Here is a 22623-nt window from a genome sequence, read left to right as displayed (position 1 = left end):
GGGGCCCTCTCCCAGCTCCCCAGACTCCCCCTTGGTTTCCATGACAACTTGGTGGGGTGTTCTGTTCATAGCCCTCCACGGACTGCCCTTCTCTTCAATGTACCCTCCTTCCCCTCACTGCTGCGCCCCTTCCTCTGATCTACTCTTTCTTCCGCAGCACCTCTTCTAACGTACTCACTTCCTTACTGTTTAGTGTCTGTCTTGCCCTATGAGAACATAGGCTCCTGTGGTTCACTGGTGTGTCCACAGCCCTGGAATAGTGCCTGGTGCCCCATAGATGTGCAGCGTATATCTGCCGAGTGGATAAATGAAAGCTTCAACCCACAGGCTCTTCACACCCACCTTTCTGTTTTCACATCAGACCCTCTCCCAGACTCCAGCACAGGACACATGAGGCAGGAACCCTTGAATGTTGGGTTGACTGTAAAACTGTCTGGATCTGGTGTATTTTTTGTGGGTAGGTTTTTTATTGCTTCTAGTTATTTAATGTCTATCAGTATATTTAGGTTCCATTTCATCCTGAGTCTAATTTGTTCACTTTAATTTCTGGGAATACAAGCTATTTCTAAAGAATCAGTTTTTTTTTTTTATTTTGCTAATCATCTCTATTTTCTATTTTGTTTTATTCTGTGATATTTCTCTACTTTTTTATTGTGTTATGACTCTTTCCAATTTTTGAGTGGATATTTAACTCAACATTTAGTCTCTCTCTTTTCTCACAATAAGCATGTAAGGTTGTCCATTTCCAAGTGCCACTTTAGTTATGTCCCTTAAGTCTTGATAAGTAGTATTTTTAATTTCGTGTTGTTCTGATCCTATAATATCAATTATTTTTTTGGCTTGGGAATTGCTGAAAGTATGCTCACTTACATTTTCTTTTTTTTATGTTTATTTATTTATTTTGAGAAAGAGAGAGACAGAGGGAGGGGCAGAGAAAGGGTAAGAGAATCCCAAGCAGGCTCTACACTGTCAGCACAGAGCCCGATACGGGGCTCAAACCCACGAACTGTGGTATCATAACCTGAGCTGAAATCGAGAGCTGGACAGTGAGATCATGACCTGAGCCGAAGTCAGATGCTCAACCAACTGAGCCACCCAGGCACCCCAAGATTTTTTTTACTTTTTAAGTAATCTCTGCACCCAACATGGGGCTTGGACTCACAACTCTGAGATGAAGAGTTGCATGCTCCACTGATCCGAGCCAGCTAGATGCCCCCCATTTTTATTTTATTTTATTTTATTTTATTTATTTATTTATTTAAAATTACATTTTTATTGATTTTAAAGAGAAAGATCATAAATTGGGGAAGAACAGGAAGAAAGAGAGAATCCCGGGGCGCCTGGGTGGCTCAGTTGGTTGAGCATCTGACTTCGGCTCAGGTCATGATCTCACTGTCCACGAGTTCGAGCCCCGCGTTGGGCTCTGTGCTGACTGCTCAGAGCCCAGAGCCTGTTTCAGATTCTGTGTCTCCCTCTCTCTCTGACCCTCCCCCGTTCATGCTCTGTCTCAAAAATAAATAAACATTAAAAAAAATTTAAAAAAAGAAAGAAGGAAAGAGAGAATCCCAAGCAGGCGCCACCCTACCAGTGCAGAGCCCAACTTGGGGCTAAAACTTATGAACCCTGAGATCATGACCTGAGCTGAAATCAAGAGTCAGACACTTCACCCAGGCGCCCCTACATTTTCAAATGTATACTAGGTTTTTTGGAGGGAAGACTAAACTTTGGTTGCTGATTTCTTATTTTATTGCATTATGGTGGGAGAAGGAGGAGGTCTGCATAATACTGATCTTTGGGGATTTTGTGAAGACTTTCTTTATAGTGGTATACATGCCCTGCAAGTTTCCTGTTTAATAGGAATTGTTGGATGCATGGGGATATATAATCTCCATTATATCAAGCTTGTTAATTGCATTATTACAGTAGTCTATGCCTTTTCTAATTTTGCATCTACTTGATTTATAAATTACCAAGAGAAATGGGTTAAAATCGCACTGCTATGATAGTGGTTTTAGCGGTCTCTCCGTGAAATTTGCCAGTTTGGGTTTTAAATGTTTTGAGACTATTTTTAACTGTTAACAGCTTTAGAGTTATTATAGCCTCCTGATAAATTATTCTTTTTGTCATTATACAGTACCCCTCATTATCCCTAATCACGCTTTTGGCCTTAATTTTGTTTTTTCCACCAATTAGTATACTACAGTCCTTTTTGTGTGTGAGTGTTGACCTCATATATCTTTTTCCATTATGTTCCTTATATCATAGGTATGAATTTGATGTACAGTCTGTGTAGCTAGATTTTTGAAATCAATTTTACAGTTTTAAACCTCTAATGGTGTGTTTATTATGTTTGATGATATGCTTTAATTCATTTTTACCGCCTTCCTTTGTATTGTCTACCTTTTCTCTCTATGCTTCTTTTTTCTCCCTTTCTGTCCTGAATTGGATGGATCGAGTATTCTATAATTCCCTTTCCCTCAACTTCCATTGGTTTGGAAATTATGCATTGCCTATCACTTTCATAAATACACTTAAATTTTCAACATGCATAATTAACAAGTTCTAAAGTCATTTACTATCTCTATCTCTTTTCTGTGTAATGATAAAACTAGAACGCTTTAGCTGCAATCATTTCCCTCATCCTCTAGGTTCCTGTCCCTGCCATTTCACCTCCAAATTAATGTTTTTCATTGTTATTCTCACTGTGGAGCCGTCAGCACTGGTTTAGATTTGGCCATATGTGAACCTGTTTCTTCACTCACTCTTCCTTCTAGGTTGAAGTTTCTTTTTCCTGAAAGCACACACTTCAGATATTTTTAATGAATGTCTGGTAGTGATAAATTCTTTCAGTCTCTGAAATTTCTTATTTTGCCCTCTTTCTTGAATGAAAATTTAGCAATGTAGAAGTTGAAATTGACAATTATTTTCCTCTCAGTACCTTTTTTTCCTCTGTGTGTGCTATATTCTGGATAATTTCCCAATTCTGACTTCCACCTCATTAATATTCTCTTTGTGTTTAATCTGCTGTTAATTCTATCCATATAGTTGGGGGTTTTTTCCATATAGTTTTCTATTTCAATGACTATTGATTTTATTTCTAGAAGTTCAGTTTGGTACATTATCAAATCTGCTTTCTCTTCCTTTATGTGGGTTTTTCTTTTTTATTTAATGCAACTTAAAAAATGTCTTCTCTTATCTTTAATCATTTAGAACTATTTATTTTTAAATTTCTAGGCAATAGTTCCATTGTATGACTTTTTGGGGGGGTCTAATCTTGCTCTTTGTGGTGTCTACTGACTGTCACTCATGGTAGATTATTTCTGTGAAAATTTTGTAATTTGGGGCCATGAACTCAATTGGGCCTGTATTTATGCGGGAATCCTAAGCAGCCTAAATGTGTCCCTTCAGAGAAGTGCCACTATCCCAGGACTCCTTTTTTTTTTTTTAACTTTTTTCTTTTATTGAGAGAGAGGGAGCATGTGCACGTGTGCATGCTTGAGTGGGGAAAAGGGGGAGAAGGGGAGAGAGAGAATCCCAAGCAAGCTCAAGAATCAGTGCGGAGCCCAGAGCAGGGCTTGACCTTATGACTGTGAGACCATGACCTGAGCTAAAATCAAAAGTCAGACACCCAACTGACTGAGCCATCCAGGTGCCCCTATCCCAGGACTACTTTTACTTTTTTTTTTTAATTTATTTTTTTAAATGTTTATTTATTTTTGCGGGAGAGAGAGACAGAGCATGAGTGGGAGAGGGGCAGAGAGAGCAAGGGAGACACAGAATCTGGAGCAGGCTCCAGCTCTGAGCTGTCAGCACAGAGCCCGACGCGGGGCTCGAACTCACAGACAGAGAGATCATGACCTGTGCCGAAGTCAGACGCTCAACTGACTGAGCCACCCAGATGCCCCTTTTTTTAATTTTTTTATTATTATTTTTTTAATGTTCCAGGACTACTTTCATGGTAATTTCTTAGCTTGGTGGTCCTGGGGACTACAAAGAATGAAATAACCCAAACTCCAAAGCTTATGGGGTCAGGCAATAGTTACAACTTCACAGTGAGACTTTTCTACAGAGAGACCACCACAAGGCTTTATGAAAATTGCTTAAATAAAAAGGAAATATGTAACAAGAATTATGAAAATAAATTACTTACTAAGGTGTTTGAGCACTACATGTCCTTCACTAGCCAGCCCCTGTTATTGTTCTCATTTAGCAGATGAGGAAACAAAAGCCATCAAGACTAAGTAACTTACCTTGTCCAAAGTCACGTATGGCTAGACAATAGAAACCAGGACCTGAACCATGGCAGTGTACATGTGATCCACCAGGGCAAGTGACAATCCTGCCCTGGGATTTTACCTCTTATAACTGTTTCTCCACTCTTGAGATACATAAGAGAGATCTGAACTCAGTAGCTACTGGTGACCAAGATTCCAGCCTTGAGAAGACAACAACACTGAGAGAAATATAGATACGGGAGACAAGGAAGGCTCTGAAGGGTAAGTCCCTAAACAGTGCCTGAAATCTGAAAGCACTTCTGCTTCTCTTGGAGACCCAATACACTTCCCTTCTGGGTTGAGAGTCCACATAATGGACGGGTTGAAGGGCTGTCCTTATAGCAGGTGCCTGGATTAAAGTCCCAGTTCTGCCTCCAAACACCTGGGTGGCCTAGCTGGGTAGGCCTAGCTTTCCTATGTCTTTCCTATGTCTCCAGAGCACAGCTCCATGCTCTGGTAAGTTGAGGACAATGGTAGGAATTATTTCATTCCTTCATTCATTCTGACTACATGCCAGGTCCTGTTTCAAGTTGCTGAGTATGAGGCAAGGCTCACAGGTTGTTGGCTTCTGGCCTCCTGGGCCATTGTGTGGACTAGATGGGATAAATGGACGTGAAGTGCTGACCATGGGCGTGGTGCAACATAAACACTCGAGTTTTTATTAGCATCATAAAGCGAGTTCAGATCTGGTTTCTGTCATTTCAACCCAAGGAATGCATCCTAGTGAACATTTTCATACATAGTGGCAAAACAGAGTGATGTGTGGGGATGACTGATCTTTGTTGTATAATCTTAGAAAGAGCATTAGATTTTAAATATTATTTTAATAGTGAAATTAAAAGTTAGAAATATCTGCCTATATAATTTCACAATTAGGATTCCAATGACATTTTATTGCAAGACTGAGTTTTGCTCACATGTTTGCTCCATTCCCCCTAACCAAAGATCACTGACAAATCAAGAACTATGTAGGTTTTTTTTATTATTATGGTGAAAAATACATAACATCAAAGTTACCATCTTAATCATTTTTAGGTATACAATACAGTAGTGTTAAAAAGAATGATGTATATTTTTAAATCATAAATCCATCCCAGTATTGGAAGACAGGCACATGGACTGTAAATGGAATAGTAGTTTAAAGGAGTCTCTAGGGGCCCCTGGGTAGCTCAGTCGGTTAAGCATCTGAATTCAGCTCAGGTCATGATCTCACGATTTGTGGGAGTGAACCACTTCAGGCTTCGTGCTGACAGCTCAAAGCCTGGAGCCTGCTTCAGATTCTGTGTCTCCCTCTTTCTCTGCCCCTCTCCCGCTCATGCTCTGTCTCTCTCTCTCTCTCTCTCTCTCTTAAAAATAAAATAAACATTAAAAATTTTTAATTAATTTTTTAATTAACAGAAATTAATTTAATTTAATTTAATTTAATTTAATTTAATTTAATTTAATTTAAAAAGTGATTCCCAGCCCCCCCTTCTGGATTTCCTCAATGACAGGGCAGCCCTGGCCTCCTTTCTGCCAGAGTAGCCTTCCACCTGCTCATCCCTGCCCTCTGTCCTGAAGGGAAGCCCTTCTAGGGATGGACTTCACTCAGGTCATCCTTTTCTATGGAATATTCCATTTTATGAAAATACCACATTTTGTTTGTCAGTTCATCTGTTGAAATGTATATTTGGGTTGTTTCCAGGTTGGGACAGTTATGAATAAAACTGCTATGAACATTTGTGTAGAAGTTTTTGTGTGGACTTCTGCTTTCATTTCTCTTGGGTAAATATGTAGGGTTAGAATGGCTATGTCTTATGGTAGATGTATGTATGCTAACTTTTTAAGAAATTGGCAAGCCGTTTTTCCAGAATGGTAGTATCGTTTTAAATTCCAACTTTTTCCTTTCCTCCACATTCTTGCCAATACTTGGCATTGACTTTTTTTTTTTAATCCTACCCATTTTAATAGATGTGCAGCGGTATCTCCTTGTGTGTTTAAATATACATTTCCCTGATGATACTGAGCCTCTTTTCATATGCTTATAGACCATTCATGTGTCTTCTTTTGTGACATGCCTGTTCAAGTCTATTGCTCATTTTTTTAAAACTGGGTAGTTAGAATTACTGAAATTTAGTATCTTTTCATATATTCTGGACACAAAAATATTCTTTTGTCCTAAGAAATCTTTGCCTACCACAAGATCACAAAAATTTTCCTCTGTTTCTTTCTTTTTAATTTTTTAAAATATTTATTTATTTTTGAGAGAGAGTACAAGCAGGGGAGGGGCAAAGAGCGAGGGAGACACAGAATCTGAAGCAGGCTCCAGGCTCCAAGCTGTCAGCACAGAGCCTGACCTGGGGCTCGAACTCCTGAACTGTGAGATCATGACCTGAGCTAAGTTCAGATGCTTAACGGACTGAGCCACCCAGGTGCCCCCCACCTCTCTGTTTTCATCTAGAAGTTTTAGTTGTAACATTTAGGTCTACGATTAATTTCAAGTTAGATTTTGTTTGTGTTTTCCATTTTGGGATGTCCAATTGCTTCGGGCCACTTTTTTTTTCTTTTTTATATTTATTTATTTTTGAGAGAGAGAGTGAGACAGAGCACAAGCAGGGGAGGGGCAGAGAGAGAAGGAGACACAGAATGCGAAGCAGGCTCCAGGCTCTGAGCAAGCGTTCAGCACAGAGCCTGACGCGGGCTCAAACCCATGAACCTTGAGATCATGACCTGAGCCGAAGTCAGTCACTTAACCGGCTGAGCCACCCAGGTACCCCTCGGGCCACGTTTTAAATTATTTCAGAGAGCGCCTACATGGCTCAGTCAGTTAAGCCTCCAACTCTTGACTTCAGCTCAAGTCATGATCTCACGGTTCATGAGTTCCAGCCCCACATTGTGCTCTGTGCTGGCAGTATGGAGCCAACTTGGGATTCTGTCTTCATTTCTCTCTGTCCCTTCCCCGCTTGCTCTCTATCTCTCTCTCAAAATAAATAAAAATAAGCTTTAAAAAATTTTTCAAAATATTTTTATTGTGGTAAAAAATATATATATATATATATATAATATAAAACTTACCATTTTAACCATTTTTAAGTGTGCAGTTCAGTGGCATTAAGTACATTTGCAGTGTTGTGCACTCATCACCACTATTTATCTCCAGAACTTTTTTCATTATCCCGCATGGAAACCGTGCCTTTACACATTAACTCTCCATTCCTCTCTCCTCAGCCCCACTATTGTCTTCTGCCTCTGTAGATTTTGCTGCTTTAGAGGCATCCCAGCACCATTTTGAAAAGGCTTTCCTTTTCCACTGAATTGTCTTTACACCTTTGTTGAAAATCAGTTGATCACATATATGCATATCTATTCCTGATTTTCTGTTCTTTTCCTTCCATCTATATTTATACTTTCTTCAATACCAGATTGTCTTAATTTCTATAAAGTCTTGAAATCAAGTAGTATAAACCCTACAACTTTGTTCTGTTTTAATCTTGTTGGCTATTCCAGGTCATTTTCATTTCTGTATAAATTTTAGAATCAACTTGTCAATGTCTACAAAAATTTTTTTAAAACCTGATAGGAATTTGACTGATATTGCATTACATCTATAAATATATCTAGAAAAGGGGCACCCAGGTGGCTCAATCAGTTAGGCGTCTGATTTCAGCTCAGGTCATGATCTCGTGGTTCATGAGTTGGAACCCCACTTCAGGTTCTCTCTGCTGTCAGCACAGAGCCCGCTTCAGATCTTCTCTCTGTCCCCTCTTCAAAAATAAATAAACATTTAAAATATATATCTAGAAAGAATGGATTCTTAACAATATTGAATATCCCAATGTTTAAGCACAGTAAATCCCCTCATTTATTTTGGTCGTCCTTAATTTATCTCAGCAATTCTCAGCAAAGCTTAGTAGTTTTCAGTGTAAAGTTCTTACACATTTTTGTCACATTTATTCCTAAGAATTTTGTTATTTCACATTATTGCAAATGAAAATTTAATTTCACTTCTTTATTTTTAGAATTCATTATTATTATTTTTAGCATGTAGTGTTATATTAATTTCATGTGTATAATATAGTGATTCACTAATTCTATACATTACTCAGTGCTCATTGTGATAAGTGTACTCTTAATCCCTGTCACCTATTTCACCCATCCCCCTACAGTCTTCCCTTCTGGTATCCATCAATTTGCTCTCTACAGTTAGGACTCTTGTTTTTTGTTGGTCTCTTTTTTCCTTTGTTTATTTACTTTGTTTCTAATTTTATTTTATAATTGTTTATTGCTAGTATACACAAATACAACTGATTTTTTTATATAAACTTTGTAGTTTGTAAAATTGTTAAATTCACTTAGTTCTAATAGCATCTTTATTTTTTTTAATATTTATTTATTTATTTTTTGAGAGAGAGAGGCGGGGAGGGGCAGAGAGAGAGGGAGACAGAGAATCCGAAGCAGGCTCTAAGCTATTAGTGCAAAGCCCGACATGGGGCTCAGACTCACAAACTGTGAGATCATGACCTGAACCGAAGCTGGATACTTAACCAACTGAGCCACCCGGTTTCTCCTAATAGCATTTTTATGGGTTCCTTAGGATTTTCTACATAAAGAATCAGGTCAACAGCAAATAGCAAAATATTTTCTCCTTTTGAGTTGTCAGGCCTTTTATTTCTTTTTCTTGCCTTGTTGCAATGGCTAGGACCACCAGTACAGTGTTATATAAAAGTGGTAAGAGCAAGCACCCTGGCTTTTCTGTCATAGGAGGAAATGTTTGATATTTCACCATTAAGTACGATGTTACCTGAACGTTTTTTTGGAGGTGGCCTTTATCAGATTTAGAAGGTCCTCTTCTAGCCATCATTTGCAGAGTTTTCACCATGAACAGATGTCTGACCTTGTTAAGGAACTTTTTTGAAATCTTGCTTGATGACTCTGCTTCATCTCATTGGCTAGAACTGAGTCTGGCTGCAAGTGAGCCTAGGAAGTGAAGTCCTTTCTTAGGTGAACACATTGTTGATCCCCTACAAAATCGGGGCTCTGTTAATAAGGAAGAAAACATGATGGATATTAGAATAGGCAGCTAGCAATCTGTCACCCTGCGTATACAATTCTAGGTTAACAGTTATGTACACTCCACGTTTTAAACCTACTATGCTGTTGTCATCTGGGTTCTATGTTGACATTGAAATATATGCTGTTTTAAGTTATTTATTCTGTAGATTATTCTTTCTGGATGCTTTTAAGAACCTATTGTCTTTAATATAATTCAATTTCAATATATGTGTAGGTGTTATTTTAGTTTTAGTTGTCCTATTTGGGATTTGTTATGATTCCCAAATTTAGGGGTTATATCTTTCATCAAATCTGGAAATTCACTACTTTTATCTTTTTTAATGTTGTGTCTCCTTGGTATCCTCTATTAAAAAATATGTTAGATCTCATGGATGAACCTTGAAAACATGAAGTGAAATAAGCCATTCATAAAAGGACAACGATTATATGATCACTCGTATGAGGTATCTCAAATAGGAAAATTCATAGAAACAGATGGCAGACTAGAGGTTACCAGTGGCTGGGGAAGGAGAGACTAGGTTGTTGTTATTTAAAGAGTACAGAGTTTCTGTTTTGTATGATAAAAAAGTTCTGGAAATGGACAATGGTAATGATTCCCACAAGATTGTGAATATATCTAATGAAACTGTAAAGTGTGAAATTTTTTTAAAGATTAAAAATTTTTAAATATGTTAGACCCTCTTGTTCTGAAATATTCTCATCTCCTAATCTATTTTGCATTCTGGGTAATTTCTGTAGGCCCATCTTCTAGTTCAATAATTCTCAGCTGTGTCTAGTTTGCTATTTAATCTGCCCACTGAAATTTCAATTACAGTTTTCTTTTCTAAAGTTATATTCTGTTCATTTTCAGATCTATCAGATTCTTTCCCTTTCCCTGTTTTTTTCTGATCTTTTCTGATTGTTTCTCATCTCTTACTTAGGTTTTCAACTGCTTTTTCTCTGTGAACATTTTTAGCATACTTATATGGTTTGTGATTTTAGATTGTGATCTCATGTTTGGCTAATCCAACCTGTGGGAACCTGGAGAAATTGAGTTCAGACTGATGATTTGCATTTGCTCCTGCTAGGTGCCCCAATGCTGCCAAACTATAACCACTTCAACTCAATCCCAAACCACCCAGGTAGTCTAGATTTAAAACGCACACTCATTTGAAGGTAGTCTATACTTCATGAATTCTGAGGAAAGATTTTATTTCCATCCTGTGGTAAAATTGTTACAAAATCTTTTATTTCTCTTTTTTGAAAAGTAGCCTTTCACTTAAGTTACCTCTGATCTCACTGACTGTAAAAGCTAGAGTTTGGATGTAGATTATAGACTTGTGTACAGCTAATTAGAGCAGAGAAGGATTTAATACCGGAATTAGTGCCTACAAAGTCATTGGAAGGACTGAAAGAGAAGCATCTAGTCTGAACTTCTAGAGATATACTCTCCCCCAGCAGCACCATAGAACTGGTGGTCTCCTAAGGAGTTACTCTTTTTTGCCACAGTTGGCAAACTGAGGTGTCAAAAAGCTGGTGCCCCAACACCAATAGTCCACACCTCTCGGCCTCTTTTGTATCTAGGTCGGGCCATGTCACAGAGTTCTGGAACTGATCTGGGTAGAAATGATATGTGCTGCTCTAGGCCTGACCTGTAAATACCTCCTGCTCAAGCCTGCATGCTTTCTCTTCACCCTTCTGCTTGCTGGGTGTAGGCATCCAGGATCCAGGCATTAAAGATGACCTTAAGGGGCGCCTGGGTGGCTTGGTTGGTTATGCATCCAGCTTCAGCCCAGGTCATGATCTCAGGGTCCGTGAGTTCGAGCCCCGCGTCGGGCTCTGTGCTGACAGCTCAGAGCCTGGAGCCTGTTTCAGATTCTGTGTCTCCCTCTCTCTCTGCCCCTCCCCTGTTCATGCTTTGTCTCTCTCTGTCTCAAAAATAAATAAACGTTAAAAAAAATTTAAAAAAAAAGATGACCTTAAATCCACATTTTGAGAATGGCAGCCTTTCGTTTGCCCTGGTCCCTAAATGACTGTATGGAGCAGAGACTCCCCAGTCCCTGCCAATATTGTAAACTTGACTTTCTGTGAACAAGAAATAAACATCTGTTGCATTAAGTCTCTGAGATTTGGAGATTCAGTTATCAATGTGGCTGATGTTTCCTCAACTGATATAAGGGGGGAGCCCTAGAGGCCTCCCAATGACCCATATGGGCTTCCTGCCTTGGAAGTCCTTGCCTGGACCAGCAAATAGTGTTACATTGGCTGCTCAATATATTTTGAGAACTGGGGAAATTAATACAAGATAAAGTCACATATTCACTGTGTCCATTGTGAGATGAACCGGTCCAGAATGCATATCTCACCTGACCTTCAAAGCACCCTGCTGATCAGTAGACTTTGGAGGCATCAGAGTGTCTGGCATTAGCTCAGAATCAGTACCTAACAATCCCTGAAAACCTCAAGTGTCCCTCCCCAGCCCACCCCCTGCCCCACTCGCCAGTGCATGGCAATCTGGGCAAAAGTTTGCACCTCCCTGCAGGGGAGGCCACAGGGAAGACTTTGCATGGCCTCGGGTGTTTCCGCCAGGTCTTTCCCTCTGGCAGAAGGCTCAAGGTCTCTGAATGACTCATGTCCAGGAATTGGAAGAGGAGCTGGAGGGACTTTCCTGCATTGTGAGTCAATACAGGCCAGTTCCTGAGACCCAGGGTCTTTCCACCACCACCCAAGCCTCCACTGGCACTGCCCTCTGTTTGTGTCCTGGAGGGTGACTCCAAGGCAATGAGGCAATGTTCTCTGAGTCCACACCATTTTGTTTGATCATCATGATAACCACATCTGCCTGGCCATGTAGCCTCTGCCACCCCAATATCTCTTCACCTTGTTCCTTTTCCTCCCTACAGCAGCCAACTTTCCCAGAACCTGTCAAGGGTGTTGCTGTTCCCCTGTCTACTCCAAACTACACTCCTTAATGTCTTGTTGACAGGGTGTCCTCCAGGCCCCCTCAGAGGACACTTAGGGGACAACTGAGCAATTCAAGCACAATACCTTCCTGTCTCAGTCTTTGGATGCCTTTTTCTCCATTGCTCAAAAGAAACAGCAGGCCCCAAGATGGAGTCACTTTTGCTAAGCCCCAGCAAGACTTATCACCTAACCTAATGGCAGTTTCAGCCTCTCCCAGGAGTGGAATTTCAAACCAATGAATCTGCAATTTCCTAGTCAGCACAGTGAGATCATCTGCATGATAAGACCCCTTGCCTTCCCTAAGGAAAGGTGACCTTACCTAAAGCATTCCACTCTTTTAACTTCCTTGTCCCCCTTCCTTCTGCCTATAAAATCCTTCCATTTTGTACAGTTCCTTGGAGCTCCTTTCTACTTACTGGATCGGATACTGCCCCATCCAAGAATCACTGAACAAAGATCATTAGATCTTTAAATTTATTCTGTTGAATTTTGTTTTTCAACACCATTAAACCAAGGAGTTTGCAGCATCTCAACTCCATCACATGGGCCAGTGTGAGGCCTGGTTTTAATTACTAGTGCACAGTCGACACCATCCCAGCCCCTCAGATCCAGAACCGATGCTCACTGTCAGTCCCACCGGATTTAGGGTCATCTTCCTCCAATATCCATCCATCAGGACTTTGCAGAAGATGTGCAAAATGGTGCAATTATCTTGGTGCCTAAGTGTTCTGTTCCTGTGTTTACATTAAATTGCCCCTGTCTTGCTCTGAAAGGCTACACTATGACCAACTGAGAAGTTCACACATCAACCTTATCCCCCTCAAGCCCTTGGACCCGTGCAGGAGCAGCTGCCTCCCAGCCCCACAGCCAGACCTGCACCAGGCAGTGGGTGTCCCAGCTGCCATACACATGGGGTCTAGAGTCTGCTGCTAAGTATTGGATCTGCTCTGGAAGATGTTCATTCTGAGCTTCATCTAGTTCCTTGGAAGCACTGGCAAGGAAAAGTTGTCCCCCACCTGGTCTGTGCAGAACTTCCTTCTGGGAAGAAATCATCATTCCTGATGAAATATGCACATGCAATGATCTGATGAACTTTACTGATGGCATAATTTGTTCTGAAACCAGTCACTAGCCCAGCTGAGTGTCATTCACGGATAAGTGACTGTAACCAGAGGTTGTTTTGTATCTAGTGTGATTAGTGTATCTGGTGATTCTCCTTCCTGCCCTGAGTGGATCTTTGAAGTGGTCTCAGGCATTAAGGATGCAAGTTGTCTTCGTCTCTCCACCTTGTTGTCACCCAGATAAGCCTTATCTTCCCTAGCCCCCTGTGGCCCCTGTGAAAGACCCTCCCTGCCAAAGTCCTCATAGTCCTGGCCAGGCACCACTACATAAGGACAATAATGGTAAGAATAATAATACAGATTTGCTACATGCCAGCTGAGGCTAAGCCTTGCCTGTGTCAATTAGCTTATTCCCCCACCAACAGAGGCCAAGGGCAGCAGCTCACAACTAGACAGAGGGGTGGGAGAGGGAGCTCAGACACCAGGGAAAGCCTCACTGGAAGAGACACCCCAATGGACCTGAAGGACGTGGGAGCCAGCCATGCTGATACAAGGTCAAGAATTTCAGATAGGGAGGAGCAAGGTCAGAGGTGCAAGACTAGAAGATGCCAAGGGCAGGGGGCCGAGGGACAGCGCCATCCAAAGCTATACCACTTCATGCCAGCCACAGCACTCCTGGGCACCCCTCTCCTATTTGCCCAGAACAGCACCCCCTTCCTGGGAGCCCTCCTGCCTCCCGCTCCATTCCAGTGGATGCCATGAGAACCTCCCAGTCAGCACCTTGTTAGAGAATTATTTGGGGGCGCCTGGATGGCGCAGTCGGTTAAACATCCAACTTCAGCTCAGGTCATGATCTCACGGTTCGTGGGTTCAGGCCCTGTGTCGGGCTCTGTGCTGACAGCTCAGAGCCTGGAGCCTGCTTCAGATTCTGTGTCTCCCTCTCTCTCTCTGCCCCTCCCCTGCTCACACTCTGTCTCTCTGTCCCTCTCAAAAATAAATAAAAACAGTGAGAAAAAAAAGAAAGAATTATTCATGACACTTGTTAAAATGGTAAGCAGTTGGTGGGTAAGCAGTTGGCGGGGTGCAGCCACCATGGAAAACAGTATGAGGTTCCTCGAAAAGTTAAAAGTAGAAACACCATATGATCCAGTAATTCCCCTACTCAAAGAATAAGAAAACACCAATTCAAAAAGATATATGTACATTTTTGTTTATGGCAACATTATTCACAATGCCAAATTATGGAAGTAACCTATGTCCACTGACAAACAGATAAAGAAGATGTGGGATATATATACATATAGATATAGATATGTAGATATTATATATTATATAGTTGGAGGGATATATATAATGGAATATTACTCAGCCATAAAAAGGAATGAAATCTTGCTTTTTGCAACAACATGGATGGAGCTAGAGGGTATAATGCTGAGTGAAATGAGTCAGTCAGAGGGGCGCCTGGGTGGCTCAGTCTGTTGAGCATCCAACTTTGGCTCGGGTCGTGATCTCGTGGTTCGTAAGTTTGAGACCCACATCGGGCTCACTGCTGTCAGTGCAGAGCCTGCTTTGGATCCTCTGTCCTCCCCTCTCTGCCCCTGCCCGCCCCCTCATAAATAAAGAAAGAAAAACAAAAAAAGAAATGAGTCAGACAAAGACAAATACCATATGATGTCACTCAGGTGTAGAATTTAAGAAACAAAAAAATAAAAAAGAGACAAACCAAGAAATAGTCTTTTAACTATAGAAAACACACTGATAGTTACCAGAGGGGAGGTAGGTGGGATGGGTGGAATTAAGAATGCACTTATAATGATGAGCACTGGGTGATGTATAGATTTGTTGGGTCACTGGGGTGCCCGGGTGGCTCAGTCAGTTAAGCATCTGACTCTTGATTTCAGCTCAGGTCATAATCCCAAGGTTGTGAGATTGAGCCCCGCATCAGGCGCCACACTCAGCATGGAGGTTCTCGCTCTCTCTCTGCCCTTCTCCCCTGCTCACACTCTGTCTCTCTAAAATTAAAAAAAAAAATTAAGCTTATTCATTTATGTTGAGAGAGGGGAGGGGCAGAGAGAGAGAGAGAGAAGGAATCCCAAGCAGACTCCACCCTGTCAGCACAGAGCCCAATGTGGGACTCGAACCCAATGTGAGATCATGACCTGAGCCTAAATCAAGAGTCAGACGCTCAACTGACTGAGCCACCAGGACAGCCCCTAAAAACATTTTTTAAAGAATTGTTAGGGGTTCTGGGTGTCTCAGTCACTTAAGCAACCAACTCTTGATTTAGCCTCAGGTCATGATGAGCCCGTGAAGCGTGAAGCGTGCTTGGGATTCTGTCTCCCTCTCTCTCTGCCCCTCCCCTGCTCACACTTTCTCTTCCTGTCTAAATACATAAATAAACAAAAAAAATAAATAAATAAAAATAAATACATAAATAAACTAACACTAAAAAAAAAGAATTGTTAGATCACTATCTTGTATATCTGAGGCTAATATAACACTGTATGGTAGCTAACTACAGTTTGTTTGTTTTTTAAAGAATACATTTAACCAATTAAAGAAAGTGGCAAAGCAGACTTCATTTATTCAGGACCATCTCAGTAGGTACCCAGACCACTGTGATAAAATTATGTGGCAGGGGCTCAACTCTGATTACAGCATGGGCAAGTGGGACCTGATACTGATGGGGTTCAGAACATGCTACCCCAAAGTACGACACTTTAGCATACTGAATATTTGAAGCTGAAGGTATTTGAGAAAACAGCAGAACTGAGACGGTCACTCTGACCTCTCTCTCCCTTCCCCCCTGAAACAGGCCATCAAACCTTCCTGTGAGAGGTACCCTCCCTATGCCAGGAGAAAAGGAGCATCCTTGTGCCACATACAAAGGAAAGAATCCCAACAAACTGGCCTTGCTGAGTTTCCTCAGCTTACTATACTAACCTCATACTCCTTAACCTGTCGTATTCCTCCACAGCTGTCCAGTCTTCATCAAACGTAGCAGAAAATACTCAAGTTTAACTGTTTCTTTGGATCGTTTCCGTATGAAGTCTCCCATGTCAGGTAAAACTTATAAAATTAAACAAATGTGTGGGCTTCTCCAGTTAATCTGTCTTTGTCCGTTTAATTTTCAGACCCAGCCAGGGACCCTATGAGGGTCAAGGAAAATTTGACCTACAATAGCCAAAGGGTAGGAGGGGGCCAGTAGACAGAAAGTCACTAAGAAGAAGCAACCAGGGGTGAGAGGGGTTCTGGCTAAACCCATCTACCAGGATTCTTGCCAGACAGGCCAGGTGATCAGACATCAGCTGGGGGTGGTGGGGGAGGGTTCTTGCTAAAACTGGGTTTAGCAGATGGGCCTAGAAGAAGGTTCAGGAGCCTGACTAAAGTTTGGTCAAGCAAACCAAAGCTCAGCCCCTTGGTTGAGACATGCACCCACCAGCAGTGCCCTTCTGGAACTAGGACCAATCACACTACCTCAGGGTGGCTGCGGGGAAGCAAACGGGAACAGCGACAGCTGAGGGCAAGGAGCCTGCACAGATGGCCTCCGGTGTCCGGGGCCCGACAGTCAGCCAGTCCCAGAAACCACCACAAAATTCCTTCATACAAGCTTGGGTGTTCGCACTTGAAGCCGCTCCCCCACCCCACCCACCCCACGCAGGCCCAGGAGACGGAGGCCTCTTATCCCTAGGTACAGAAAGACAAGACCAGCACCACTCACTGCAAGGCCCCTCTCCTAACTGTGGGCGTCAGTTCCAAATTAGCAATGTCCCAGGCGTCCAGAGCCACTTCCTGCGCGCTGGCAGGCTGCCCCCCATCAGGGCTCTATCCCAAGCTGACCCTCCTGCCAGCTCCTGCAGCAATGCCAAAAAAGAACTCACATCTCCAAAAGACTCAGACGCCTGCAGAGGCTTGGCTTTGAACAAACATAGCTGGTAGCACACAGACCTTCCCCCTACCTAGAGGTCAGGGCTGGGCTGGCTCAGCGGTCCCGTGTGCGCACACCTGAGCAGCCTCCGGAAACCACAGGGAAAGTGCCAGTCATTTGCATAACATTACAACCACAGGCAGGCTCTTCCCAAGAATAAGGGCAGGTCCTCAGCTGCCTGGGGTAGTTCCCAGCTTGCAGTTAAAAGGGAAGAAAGTGCTTTTGGTCGACTCCTTTTAAACTCCGATTCACAGCGCCGACCAGCTGTGATAGCTCCAATTACAGGTTCAAAGATTTCTGGGCCATGGAAAAACTTTCTGTCCTGGCCACCCGACCCCATACCGCTCCCACGCAAAGGCCCAGAAACCACCCTGGAATGTGCCACCAAGGGGATGGGTGGCCAGAGACTGGCCCCTTCCTTTCCCCACAACGTCAGCAGAGCCTTGACCCCAACCCAGTGTCCAGCCGCATCTCTGAGAGTTCTTACCCTTTCAGTTTTGCTCCCCCACACCCTCCCCGGTCTTGAGCTTTCACGTTTCATGGCGGCTGGGCTCCAGTGGAAGGAAGCTGTGTTCTCGTCCCCCACCCCAGTCCCCAGAGGCCGAGCCAGGGCCCTATCCACTGTCCCGCTGGCTCCAGGGTCAGGAAGCACAGAAAGCCTCCCCAACCGGAAACCCAGGTCCTAGTCTTCCTTAGGCCAGAGGTCCCACAAGGATGACATGAGTTTGTGGGGGAACCTGAGGCTGGAAGGCTGCCCTTGGCAGTCGGGGGGCAACTGCTGGCTGGGGGGCCCCCATTACTACACCCAGCCTTCTTCGGACGCTCCCTCTCACTGAGACAGCTAAACCAACTGGGGAGCAAAAAGGTGAAGTCATCTGTCCAAGGCGATCCAGTGATGGAGCTTAGTCATCTCCGTAGACAGGTTCTTCCCAGTGTGTAAGCGGGAGGCAGGCCAGACCCGACACCCAGACATGCACACACACCACACACCACACAGGGTGCACACACACCACACACATATACCACACACACACACACACACACACACACACACACACACACACTGACACGCAGACACATGCACGGAGGGGAAAGGGTCTGAAAGAATTTGCAATCTCGTGTTTCGAAAAAGCACCAAAAGTAACGTTGAAGGAAAAGTCAGCAGCAGACGGTTGACTCCGCGGCTTTCATTTAGCTTTGCTCATCCAGCGATGCCCACAACACCCAGGTGCTCGGGTCCTTTCAAAAAGGACCCCGAGTCTCCCAGTCCCGGAGTTTGGGGGCCTCGCCCCGCCCGTACCCGCGCGCCGCCCCAGACTGACCCGCGCCAACCCCGCCAACGGCCTCGGGGTGCAGAGGGGGACCGAGTACGCGCCCCGCGCCCCAGACGCGGACCCCGACCCCGACCCGAAGCCGAACCCGGAGCGCGTCTTAGCGTGAGCAGGCCCCGCCCCGCCCCCGCGAAGCCCCGCCCCGTCCCCGCCCCGCGAGGCCCCGCCCCGTCCCCGCCCCGCGAGGTCCCCGGCCGCCGCGCGCAGAGGGTCACGGGACGCGGGGCGGGGGGTGGGGACCGGGGGCGGGGCGGGGCCGAGGCGGAAGCGCCCGCGGAGGGCACTGCTGCCAGCGGTCCCGACCCGCCTCTCCTCCGCCGGGTACTGCCTTCGTCCAGCCGCGCCAGATCCCGCGGGTCAGTGTCATGTGACTTCTGTCTCTGACCACGAGCCTGAGCCTGCGACCTCTGGTGAAGAGGGTCAGGTCGCCTGAGAATCAGGTGTCCTGGTCCCCGAGGGTCTCCAGGGAGTTATATCCCAGGTTACGGTCTCCTGGGTTCTGTTGGGGTCAGGGGTCTCCGGAAAGTCCGGAAGTCCTCTGGGACTTCAGGAAGGGAGTTATCTGGGTCCGGGAGTATTTGGGTCTGGGGTCTCAAGAGGGGGATAGTGCCTGGGTCTGGGGTCTCAGGGGAGAGGTAGTGCCTGGGGTCTCAGAGGAGCATAGTACCTGGATCTGGGGTCTCAGGGGAAAGATAGCGCCTGGATTTGGGGTCTCAGGAGAGACAGTGCCTGGAGTCTCAGGGGAGGATAGTACCGAGATCTGGGTTCTCAGGGGAAGATAGTGCTTGGATCTAGGGGTCTTTGGGTTAGAGCTCTCTGGAGCCAGTTTGCTTTCCTTCCCAAGGGTCTCTTGTGATAGGCCCATCTGTGCTGTGTGCCATGGTGGTACTGTGGGCCCTCGCTCTGGCCTTCGCCATAGGCCTGGCCACTGCTGGCCCACCTAACATCATGCTGATCTTTGCTGATGACCTGGGATATGGGGACCTGGGCTCCTACGGGCATCCTAGCTCCACCACCCCCAACCTGGACCAGCTGGCCGCGGGGGGGCTGCGCTTCACCGACTTCTATGTGCCCGTATCTCTATGCACACCCTCCCGGTAAGTGAGGGGGCCAGGGGAGCCCATACAGCATCTCCCAAATTCACTCTGGGCTCCTGTGGGGGAGGCAAAGGCTCTGTCTCTTTGGAGAAGTTCACGTTTCTCGATCTTTCTCCCCTGTCTTTCCTCCTCCACATGTCCACTTCAGCCTTAGTTTCTCTCTGTCTCACGGACTCTGTGACTTGTCCTATAGGGCTGCCCTCCTGACCGGCCGACTCCCAGTTCGGATGGGCCTGTACCCTGGAGTTCTGGAGCCCAGCTCCCGAGGGGGTCTGCCCCTGGAGGAGGTGACCCTGGCTGAGGTCCTGGCTGCCCGGGGCTACCTCACAGGGATAGCTGGCAAGTGGCACCTTGGGGTGGGGCCTGAGGGGGCCTTTCTGCCCCCCCACCAGGGCTTCCATCGATTCCTGGGCATCCCATACTCCCATGATCAGGTAGGAACCTCCAGGGCCCTCAGACACCCTCCTACCTACCTCCTAACAATCCCCTTCCCCTTGACCCCTTGAGCCCCACCCCACAGCCCAGACTCCTCAATGGAACTGCTCCGCCAGGGCCCTTGCCAGAACCTGACCTGCTTTCCGCCATCCACCCCCTGTGATGGCAGCTGTGACCAGGGCCTGGTCCCTATCCCGCTGTTGGCCAACCTGTCCGTGGAGGCACAGCCCCCCTGGCTGCCTGGACTTGAGGCCCGCTATGTGGCTTTCGCCCGTGACCTCATGGCTGATGCCCAGCGCCAGGGCCGGCCATTTTTCCTGTACTACGCCTCTCACGTGAGTGACCTTGACCCACCCCCCGGGGCTGCCCCTGACTCCTACCCAGTGCTAACTCCTGTCTCTGCCCACAGCACACCCACTACCCCCAGTTCAGCGGGCAGAGCTTCTCGGGGCGCTCAGGCCGAGGGCCATTCGGGGACTCCCTGATGGAACTGGATGCAGCGGTGGGGGCTCTGATGACAGCGGTGGGGGACCTGGGGCTGCTCGGAGAGACACTGGTCATCTTCACTGCAGACAATGGGTTTGCTGACAGGGGGGCAGGGGGTGGGGAAATACTGGTTGGTCCCTCACCGCGGGTCACTGGGGTCTTCCCATCCTGACTACTGGCTGAGGACGTGGTAGGATAAGGGTGTCTGGGGAGATGCTGGCTGTATCACGGTGACCTACAGGGCACGTGGGAGGCTAGGGGCCACGTGCTGGTCTTGGCAGGACACAGAGGGGACGGGCACACGCTGGCCGTTTTTATGCATAGCATGTAACTCTGGGGCTGGGGTCACCAGGGGTCACCCTGAGCTCCCCGTCACTGACGACCTCCTTGTGTGTCCCAGGCCTGAGACCATGAGAATGTCCCATGGCGGCTGTTCTGGCCTTCTTCGCTGCGGGAAGGGGACCACCTTTGAGGGGGGTGTCCGAGAGCCTGCCTTGGCCTTCTGGCCAGGCCACATCGCTCCCGGTCAGTCTTAGGCCCCCCCCCACGAACCCCTGGCCCCACTTCCCCCACCCTGGTGGCACATGGAGCGGTCATCCTCTGCCTCCAGGTGTGACCCATGAGCTGGCCAGCTCCTTGGACCTGCTGCCAACCCTGGCAGCCCTGACCGGGGCCCCTCTGCCCAACGTCACCTTGGACGGTGTTGACCTCAGCCCCCTGCTGCTGGGTACAGGCAAGGTAGGGCCAGCAAGGCTGAGACCCCGGCCCCCCCGCTCCACCCCACAGACCCTCTGGCGAGTGGCCTCCAAGTGGTGCTGCCAGTGGTGTTCCCGGGTGGGCCAGGGGGCAGCAACGCATCCGGGGCCCAGGCTGATGGCTCTGGGTACGTGCACACCAGTGCTGGAGGGCCCCGCCCACCCTGTGATCCCTGACTTTGCCCCCAGAGCCCCCGGCAGTCTCTCTTCTTCTACTCGGCCTACCCAGACGAGGTCCACGGGGTCTTTGCTGTGCGGAGTGGGAAGTACAAAGCGCACTTCTTCACCCAGGGTAATTTCCTCTCCCCCAACCCTGCCAACCCTGTTGTTGCCCCAGAGCCTGGTCCCTCCTCTCGCCCTTGCCCTTTGCACAGACATGCCCCCCCTCCCCAGGCTCTGCCCACAGCGACACCACTGCGGACCCTGCCTGCCACGCCTCTAGTCCTCTGACTGCCCACGAGCCCCCGCTGCTCTTCGACCTGTCTGAGGACCCTGGTGAGAACTACAACCTTCTGGGAGGCGTGGCTGAGGTCACGCCCGAGGCGCTGCAGGCACTAAAGCAGCTTCAGCTGCTTAAGGCCCAGTTTGATGCTGCCTTGACCTTCAGCCCCAGCCAGATGGCCCGGGGCGAGGACCCTGCCCTGCAGATCTGCTGTCAGCCCAGCTGCACCCCCCGGCCATCCTGCTGCCACTGCCCAGAGCCCCAGCCCTGACAGCACTGGTGCAGGCCAGCCGGGGGGGCCCCTCGCCTGACCCGAGCACGCGATGGTTGACTGCTGTGGTGCGGGTGTGTGGAGGCAGTTTGTACCTGATAATGCTAATAACACCAGCTGGTACTTACAGGTGTGATAATTCCTCTAATCCTCGCGATAACCCCGAGGTAGGTGCTGTTCTGCCCGTGTTACAAATGAGGAAACTGAGGCATGGAGCGATCCAGCGACTTGTCTGAGGTCACCCAGCCAGTAAGAGGTTGGGCTGGGATCTGAACCCAAGCATCCTGCCTCCGGGAGCTGCCCCACAACCTTTGTGATTGTATGTGTTAGTGCATGCAAGCTTGGGTCCTGAGTGTGAGCGTATCCCTTCATGCAGAGCTGTGCTGAGTGCTTTTGTGTGCCAGGAACAGGGTGGGGTGAGTGTGAGGTGTGGTGGGCAGAAGACCCTGAAGTTGCCAAGCCCCCGTGAGCACCAGGTGTCCCCTGGAGGAAGCGTACCTGGAGGCTCAATAACCGGACCGTGGGCTCTTAGGAGAAGCCTGTCTGAA

At 46.6% G+C, this 22623-nt stretch overlaps 1 protein-coding gene across 4 annotated transcripts; it reads left to right on the top strand.

The window, feature by feature from the left end:
* Positions 1-18842: 18842 nt before the first annotated feature.
* On the top strand, positions 18843-22202 carry ARSA (arylsulfatase A). 4 transcript variants are annotated; one of them, XM_047066673.1, is made up of 9 exons: positions 18843-18945; positions 19449-19686; positions 19880-20120; positions 20238-20456; positions 20531-20700; positions 21008-21132; positions 21218-21345; positions 21552-21654; positions 21756-22202. In XM_047066673.1, exons 2-9 carry the CDS (start codon positions 19469-19471, stop codon positions 22073-22075), a joined length of 1524 nt encoding a protein of 507 aa, XP_046922629.1. In that variant the 5' UTR covers positions 18843-18945; positions 19449-19468; the 3' UTR covers positions 22076-22202. The 4 variants fall into 4 exon arrangements, with proteins under 4 accessions (XP_046922629.1, XP_046922630.1, XP_046922628.1 ...); XM_047066674.1 differs by having other exon boundaries at positions 18849-18945; positions 19434-19686; XM_047066672.1 differs by having other exon boundaries at positions 18853-19029; positions 19434-19686.
* The last annotated feature ends 421 nt before the right edge of the window (positions 22203-22623 follow it).

Source organism: Lynx rufus, unplaced genomic scaffold (genome assembly GCF_022079265.1).
Source record: "Lynx rufus isolate CCGP_SWC_20201006 ecotype Redwood Valley unplaced genomic scaffold, mLynRuf1.p SCAF_7, whole genome shotgun sequence".
NCBI lineage: Eukaryota > Metazoa > Chordata > Mammalia > Carnivora > Felidae > Lynx > Lynx rufus.
This window is presented reverse-complemented; position numbering and strand designations above follow the sequence as displayed.